This window comes from Nicotiana tabacum, chromosome 16, assembly GCF_000715075.1.
Source record: "Nicotiana tabacum cultivar K326 chromosome 16, ASM71507v2, whole genome shotgun sequence".
Taxonomy (NCBI): Eukaryota; Viridiplantae; Streptophyta; class Magnoliopsida; order Solanales; family Solanaceae; genus Nicotiana; species Nicotiana tabacum.
Genome location: NC_134095.1, coordinates 79,616,483 through 79,625,108, shown reverse-complemented (window position 1 = coordinate 79,625,108; position 8,626 = coordinate 79,616,483). Strand labels below are relative to the sequence as shown.

At 38.0% G+C, this 8,626-nt stretch overlaps 1 protein-coding gene across 1 annotated transcript; it reads left to right on the top strand.

Moving 5' to 3' along the window:
- The first annotated feature begins 1,595 nt into the window (after positions 1-1,595).
- On the top strand, positions 1,596-5,890 carry LOC107814834 (serine carboxypeptidase-like 42). Its single transcript, XM_016640306.2, has 10 exons — positions 1,596-2,316; positions 3,246-3,353; positions 3,457-3,549; positions 3,645-3,737; positions 4,182-4,267; positions 4,383-4,661; positions 4,754-4,887; positions 5,082-5,174; positions 5,273-5,390; positions 5,467-5,890. The coding sequence occupies exons 1-10, from the start codon at positions 2,070-2,072 to the stop codon at positions 5,632-5,634; spliced, it is 1,419 nt and encodes a 472-aa protein (XP_016495792.1). The 5' UTR covers positions 1,596-2,069; the 3' UTR covers positions 5,635-5,890.
- The last annotated feature ends 2,736 nt before the right edge of the window (positions 5,891-8,626 follow it).

The window sequence follows — 8,626 nt, the reverse complement described above, 5'->3', positions numbered from 1 at the left end:
TAATATGTTAAAGTTTTTAAATTTAATTGAACGATCAAACATCTAATTTCCCATATCAATTCCCCTTCCATGAAGATCTTCTATTTCCTTTTTCCTACTCCAACCATATACCAAACACCAGTGGCCTAGCCAGAATTCTTTCAAGGATGTTCAAATTTTAAATAAGGCAATAATTTTGTTTTGTCGATGAATGGTACATCAAAATTTTAAATCAAACTACGCAGTATTTAGCTAAACAATAAAAATACTTGTTAGAGCTATAATTATAAACCAAATTAACATTAGAAAGACAACAATAGACATTTTATTAGTAAAAGTAAGCATAAAACTAAGAAAAAGAGAGAGTCGAGAGAGTTTGTAGTATGAAAAGAGTTTTTGTTGAAGAATTTTTTGTAGAGCTTGACTTTTAAATTATAAAATTTGATAAAGAAATTACTTTTAGCTAAAAACTACTTTTAATATTAGTTGTATATATTTACACAAATTTTAAGTTTTAAAGTTATTTATTAGGAAAAAATTTAGCTTGAAAAAGTGTCAAATAGACCACAAACGGTGGTTTCGTTTAGTTCCGATAAACAAAATGGGCAGATAAATTTGAATCCGTGAACAACACATTACTTTGAATACTTTGGACCGCATAGCTACCTCACTCAATTATGTTAAGGGCGTTCAAAATATAACATATAACCATTTAAAGTGTGGCTATGCTACTGTCAACACCACTAAATAATGATAAAAATAGAATTTAATCAGGACATCTAATATTAACCGTGTAAAATATTTTTACTCTATTAATATAGTTTAATATTTTATAATAAGTTGATTGGCTTATTTCTTAGTTACTATTTACATTTATTACAAAAGATTATTTGTAATTACCTCTTCAGTGATATTATTAAAAGGGAAAAGGATCAAATTTTCACTTGCACTATTTTTGGTCTAAACTTACTATTATCATAAGAAAAAAATTTCATTTTTATCCTCGATCCTAAACAGAGATCCTATAATTATTTTTTTAAACCTTAGTCAAAAGTCGAGGAATAAATATGAATATTCTTTCTCCAAAATTTTGGACATATGGACTACAACCATTTCGTGTTGGAGCTTCTTTTTAATGGTAAAAGCTAATACAAGACGATTTGTTAATATTAAAAATATAGATGAACTAAGCTCCCATTTGGCCATAGATTTTGGTTTCATTTTTTTAGAATATTTTTGAAAACATTATTTCAAAAAAAACTTCAAAAATTATCAAGTTCCCAAAAGGACAGTTTTAGGGTGAATTTTTTTCTTCCACTTACAAAACTTTAACTTTTATTCAAATAAAATGTGTTCAAACACAATTTTAACTTTCAAAAATTATTTTTTCCATATGACTTCAAAAACTCTTTTTCAAATTTCAATTAAATCAATGTCCAAACAACAACACGCAAGCTAAAAATCTATCAAATGACAAAATTAAACATTTCGAAGTGTAAGGGGCAAAATTAGAAACTTTTCTGAACCTGCCACACCATTTTCCGCTAATACAATTCTGATATCAAAGTAGCAAAAAAAACAAAATAAATGTATTACCTGCCTTCTTTGACTAGAATAAGCTTTCTTTGATTCTTGAAAAAGGCCAATATAGCTCTCAATTCTCATAGGGTCATACCCTTTACTCACCTAGGTTGGTTCAGTAGGGTGGGTGGTGTACTACTCATCCACTGGACACTGCAAATCTGCAACTTCCTAACGTCTACATTTCTTTCTTCTCTCTATAACAAACACTGTCTAAAGTTTACTTTAAAGCTGCAAAATCTTTATTAACACCACCGCACTTACTCACCAACCCCATCACAAAACCTGTACACTCTACGCACGTTACTCATTCCTTCCTTCCTTTCTTCTTTTTTTCTTGGTTAAATTCTATATATAGCAAAATTAATTGCTTTCTGTTTGAAAGTATCCCGCAATTCACGTGCTATTATCCTCTCCATTTCCTTTTTCTGTTATAAAGTTTTGTTTTTTCTCTCTCTTTCTTTTATAAGAGAGGGAGTGAGTCAAATTTGAAGCTAGTTTGAATCTTGATGAGGTTTAGCGAGATGGGTACGTTGTGGTTTTGTGGATTGGTGATTGTGAGTTTGGTAATAGGAGGAAAAGGGTATCCAGAGGAGGATTTAGTGAAGGCATTGCCTGGACAACCTAAGGTTAGTTTTAGGCAATATGCAGGGTATGTGGATGTAGATGTTAAAGCTGGGAGGAGTTTGTTTTATTACTTTGTTGAAGCTGAGGTGAATCCTGATCATAAACCTCTCACTCTTTGGCTCAATGGAGGTCTGTTTTTTTACTTCTTCTTTCCATTTTTAAACAAATGTGCCTTGGAATTTATGTGTACTTTCTTTTTGTTTGTGGTTGGTACTGCTTGCTTGGAGTTCGAGCTTTTGTTTTTTGTTTGTTGTGTGTCATGTTTTTTAACTTGAATGTTTGGAAAAAAGGAAACAACTTTCTTGTTCATTTTTGTACTTTCAAAAACTGCTTCCCCCTCCCCCCACCCCCACCCCCCAAAAAAAAAATTAAAAAAAACCCCTCCATCTCCTTACACACACTCTATATATTTGTGTGTATACGTTAATTAGTCTGCAGCTACGTTATCATAAGCTGACAAGATGTTGAGTTTGATAGTGAGATGGAACTTACAGCAGTAATTGGACTGAACTAATTTTAGTGGGCGTTTGAACATAAGAATTGTAAAATTCCAAAATAGGGCGAAAAAATTTAGAGTTGAGTTTGGGCATGAATATAATTTTTGGTTGTTTTTGAAGTTTTGGGATTGATTTGAGTGAAAATTTTGAAAAACAGTTTTTTGGAGTTTTTCAAATTTTCGAAAATTTACAAAATGCATATTCAAGTAAAAATTGGAAATTTTATGAACAAACATTGATTTCGGAAAAAGTTGAAAATTTTTTGGAAAAAGGGGAAAAAATTCTTATGTACAACGGGAAATATAGAACTACAAAAATAAGAGTAAATTTATACTGAGATGGAATCTCAACATTGTTGAACTACATGGGAGTGTACTCAATTGACTGAAAGCTTTAAATCTTTAATAAGCAAGCCTGTTTTAACTTGTGAAAAGGGTACAATATTGCAGAGTTGTACTTCTTTATCCTGGATAAGAATTTGTTAAAGTAAATGTTAAGAATTTGGTGAATTATGTCAAGGCAGAGTCAAGAACAATAAAAGGTCTTATATTTGTGTTTCAGGCCCAGGTTGCTCATCAATTGGTGGGGGTGCCTTTACAGAGTTGGGACCATTCTTTCCCACAGGTGACGGTCGAGGTCTTCGAAGAAACTCAAAATCATGGAATAAAGGTATGCTCAGTAGGGTTGGGAAGAGCTGATTACTACATGTTTGTTTAGAACAATATGAGTAAAGATAATGAACTCACCACTTCTTCTCTTTTGTACACTGTAGCATCAAATCTCCTATTTGTTGAATCTCCAGCTGGAGTAGGCTGGTCCTACTCAAATACAAGTTCAGACTACAACACCGGTGATGCAAAAACTGGTAAAAGAAAAAGCAACAATGATGTTATGATCATGCATTAGTTGTATTTAATCCTAGCAAATAGCTGAAATTTAGCCTACTTGCTTCTGTGGCAGCAATGGATATGCATATATTCATGATGGAATGGTTGAAGAAATTCCCGGCATTCAGATCAAGGGAACTATATCTCACAGGAGAAAGTTATGCAGGTCAAAGACATTTAACAATCAAACTTATCTCCTGTTCTCATTTTGAACTTATCTCCTGTTCTCATTTTGAACTATCAAACTTATTAAAACTACATATGTTTGTAATTGCGGTTGATGATGAAGACTATATTTTTATAATTGTTGTTGATGCTTGAAGAGAATTGTAGGAATTCGTTTTAAAAATTGTCAGCGCCTTATCCAGAGGGAAACTTTAAAAATCTGTTGCTGGATTTAGGCAATTGTCTTCTAATTATTTTCATTTAGCTTGTCCTTCTTCAACTGGTCCCTAAGGAGTCCTGTGACATTTAGACTTCTCAGGGAAAGGGGATTTAGTCCTACGCCCGTGCTTAGCAGGATCTGTCGTTAAGAAATGAGATTCGTGATTTGTTCTGTTCTGTTCTTTCTCTTCTGCTGGTAATATTAGTTTTATCCTTTCTTGTTCAGGGCACTACATTCCACAATTAGCTGTTGCTCTTCTTGACCACAACGAACATTCAAAAGAATACAAGTTCAACGTTAAAGGAGTTGCAGTAAGCAAACTATACCTCTCTTATGCATGCCTTTATTAATTTCTTTATCTTCATATTTATCTGGAGAAGTTTTCTGTGGGTATATGCTCGTTAAATGTTTCATTTTCTTTGTCAGATTGGGAATCCACTTCTGAAACTTGATCGTGATGTTCCAGCAACCTATGAATACTTTTGGTCGCATGGGATGATTTCTGATGAAGCAGGCCTAGCAATTATGAATCAGTGTGACTTTGAGGATTATACCTTTGGCAGTCCACACAATGTTTCACATGAATGCAATAATGCCATATCTGAAGCAAACGACATTATTAGTGAATATATAAATAATTATGATGTGATTCTTGATGTGTGCTATCCGTCCATAGTGGAACAAGAGTTGCGATTAAGGAAAATGGTACTTTAAATTTGGTTTTCTTCATTCACTCAACTTCTTTATATCTGTGTTTATGGTGGAACTTAATAGTGCTTTCGTTCCCCCTTTGCTAGGCTACTAAGATGAGTGTGGGTGTTGATGTGTGCATGAGCTATGAAAGGCGCTTCTATTTTAACCTTCCGGAGGTTCAGAAAGCATTTCATGCAAATAGGACCAACCTGGCGTATAGCTGGTCGATGTGCAGCGGGTAAGTGTGTAAAATATCAAGGAACCATAAACAGACACACAATAACTGATTACATCTATGATGTTACTATTTCACTAGCAAATTAGAACCTTTGACTTCTATGCTTTACCTACTATGTCAAAGGCCATAAATTTCAATGAACCGTTGTATTGTACTTGCAGATAATAGCTAATGGATTGTTACTTCTATTGCAGTATTCTAAATTACAGTGACGTAGACGGAAACATCAATATTCTTCCATTGCTCAAAAGAATAATCCAAAACCATATTCCTGTTTGGATTTTCAGGTAAAGATTCCAATGTAGACACACACTGTCGATAGTTTTGGTCCATTTTCTTGTCCTAGAAATCAATAGTGCTTGATTTTGAATTTACTTGCTTGCAGCGGAGACCAAGATTCTGTAGTGCCATTGCTTGGCTCCAGGACCCTTGTACGCGAGCTAGCTCATGACATGGGGTTCAAGATTACAGTCCCATATGGAGCTTGGTTTCACAAAGGGCAGGTAATGTAAAATCGAATTCTTTCTTTCCAACAACGCTGATGATGAGTATAATCAACTGTCTGTGTTGTTTAAACAGGTGGGAGGTTGGCAAACAGAGTATGGCAACTTATTGACCTTTGCCACTGTAAGAGGTGCTGCACATATGGTGCCATATGCACAACCTTCAAGAGCTCTGCATCTGTTTAGTTCATTTATACGTGGCCGGAGGCTCCCAAACAACACACGCCCCTCTATCGACGACTGAGAGAAATCCACGATTGAGCACTTAAAGTTGGTTATAGTGAGGATGATGAATATTGGGGTGTTCACGTAGGAAATATAAAACAAGAAAAAGCAAAATCATTGCATTGGTAATTGGTTTTGAAGTAGCTAAGCATTTCCTAGATTAGCAGTGTGATAGGAGGAATATGTCAAGGGTTCTCTATCTTCAGTATCTTTGTTTGAAATAATTAAAAAAAGGAAGCAAAGGCAAAAAGAAAAGAAAGAAGAATTGGAAGCCACAGCTGATTTCTTATAAATTACCCCAAAATTGGGTATAAATTAAATTTGTACGCGGTTTAAAGGATACATGTTTTAATTCAACACGAACAACTAAGAATAACAGATAAATGAATTAAAGACGAAATAAACGATCAAACCAATCGCAACATTGTGACCAAGCCTGATCTTAGATTGAACAATGACTTCGTCCTCGATTGGATCCTTGGTTCGAGCGCAGTCTTGAATGAAGAATATAACAAGTGAGCAAAGTTCTTAACAGTAACTAGAAAGTAAAAATAAACTTTATTACTTTGGATTGTGTGTTACAATGTGTCAGATCAAAGAAAAACTTCACATTTATATAGTAGGAGATTTTTAGTCCTAGTACAATTTAATAAAGGTAAAAATCCTCTTTTTCCGGTAATTATTGATCCATAGTTTCAGTCGTGCATTACTGTCCAGTGTATCTTCCGAGGTCTAGAAGTTATACTTGGTTCGAGGTGCATTGCTTTACCGTGTCCGATGTCAGATATATCATCCATCCTTCCCGGGTCTCGATACGATGGGTCTCTGGCCCCGATTACAATCCCGCAGATCCACGTTACCCCTTTGTTCTTTCATCGGGGAGTCAGTTATGCATTGCCCCTGATTTTACCAGTACATAGATAGTCCCTCATTTTTCGAAGGATAGATTTATCGAAGCGACGGGAAGAGAAAAGTGAACCCTGATTCCTTCCTTCGTACGTTACCACCGAGTTGTTGGATCAACGAAACGTCTCATGAGTCGCGTCATTCTGACTTTGGACATGTGTCGTTGCCGGTTGACTGTCCTCGAATGCGAAACGTCGCACATTGATTGTTCTTCCCCTATAAAAACTCCGACCCTTTTTCACTTCTTCACTTTCCGATTCCAGAACTCTTCGACTTACCTTCTAATTTTCTACTTACCTTTAACTCCTTCAAATCTTCATACATTCCTCCTTAGATCTTCATATTTTCATCCTCATTCTTCATACATTTTCTTTGAATCTTCAACCTAAACCTTCATATCTTCATTTTTTTCTTCAAACATTCATATTTCCCAGATCCCGCTGGCAAAAACTTCCAAATCTGTGCCCCAGCAAATCGCTCCTTCATCTTCCAACCCGGCCACAAACGCTGAAGTGACCATTCCTGAGTTAGCCAGGAGCCTCCCTTGAAGAGTTTCGTACCCGGGTTTTGCTCTATCGGGAACGACTTCAACGTCGAGAAGGCCTCCAATCAACAGGACCGAGGCGGGGGAGCATGGAGGTACATATGCTCAGTTACTGAGGAAGCACCACCCACAATCCGGGTAGACTGTAACTTGGAGGGTAAGGAGATAGTCGTCCCTGGGCCCAACGACGACATCACCACTCACGTGGAGGGGTGCTTAAGTATTTACACTTACCCCTTCACGCTCTCCCCGGTGGACCCCGTCGATTTCTGCAAAAGGTACGAGGTCTACCTTGGGCAGATTCACCCATCCTTTTGGAGGATCGTAATCCTCCTTCGACACTTAGAGAACAACACCGAAGCACCTCGGTTCACCCTTGACCATCTGCTTCATCTATACAGTCCCCGAATCTTCCGGGGAGGTTGATCATGCTTGTTTGCCGAGCAAGTAAGGCTCTGTTCTTAAGCATTGATGAGGATCGAGATCGAGGTTGGTAGGGGAGGATCGTTTGGGTGAGAAAGACCCCACCCCCTCCGAATTTCTATCGTTCCTCGAAAAATGGAACGCATCCCGTAAGTCTTTTCCTTCTCGAGTATTTGGCATTCCCTTTTATTCTTTTCCTAATTGCTTGTGTTTGTCGTTGTGCAGCGATTTCCCGGGTTCCTAACGCACTCCCGCGTTTTAAGGAATGAATCGAATGGATCTGCAAACAGATGCCCTACTCTGAGCGTGCATGGTGCAAGCTCTCTAAGGGCAAGTGGGAGACCTGCTCTCATAGTGAGTTTCCCTCTGAATGATTACATTCATACACTTCACTTATATTCCGCTAAGTTTTCTTCCTTCTCACAGGTTTGCCCAAAACCATCGAGCTCAGGCCGTTGAATGAAGGTAAGGATCCGTCCGCGCTTGCTGAACCCTCCGCTTTGGGGTAGTCCGGGGCTACCACAAAGGAGGAGAAAAAGAAGAAAAGGAAGTCTTCGAGCTCCTCGGATGCCGAGGTGAGAAAGAAGAGGGTGGCCATCCCAGATCCGGAAAAACAAAAGGAGCACCAAGCCCAGGGTACCAAATTCTGATTCCTTCTACCAGCTCAGGGATTACCCCGAGGAAGATGACCTCGAGTTTATTGTTCACGGGTTGATTGTCAACGAAGGGGAGCAAGCGGCAATCAGTAGAGGTAACCAAGAGGTCGATCCTCCTCTAGCTCGGGGACTGGGGGAGAGTCTGAGGCCATGGTCTCCCGAGAAGCTGTTCTTGGCCCAAAGGAGGCAGCTGGTGTCATTGACATCGCAGAAATGCCATCTTATACGTCGGGTCCAGATGATTCTCTCAACACGTTCTTCAATGGCATGGACATGTCTACATTGAAGAACTTCTCCGTGCTTGGTCACCTGGGGGTCCCAAAAAAAAATGTGCCATCGGGAGCGGGCAAGCCGAGCTCTAGCCCAAAACTAGTGAACAGTTCCCTGCCCCGAGTATGGACCCCGACATAGGAGAATGATCGTTCTTACTATCCTAGTAGACTCACGGGCACTGTCTGCTCCGGTGGGCATGGCCAGCTACC

Excerpts from the sequence above, each read along its gene's own strand:
- LOC107814834 (XM_016640306.2), top strand. The coding sequence starts at position 2,070 with ATGAGGTTTAGCGAGATGGGTACGTTGTGGTTTTGTGGATTGGTGATT. Across the intron at positions 2,317-3,245 it reads CACTCTTTGGCTCAATGGAG|GCCCAGGTTGCTCATCAATT; the intron begins GTCTGTTTTTTT and ends TTTGTGTTTCAG. Across the intron at positions 3,738-4,181 it reads CACAGGAGAAAGTTATGCAG|GGCACTACATTCCACAATTA; the intron begins GTCAAAGACATT and ends TTTCTTGTTCAG.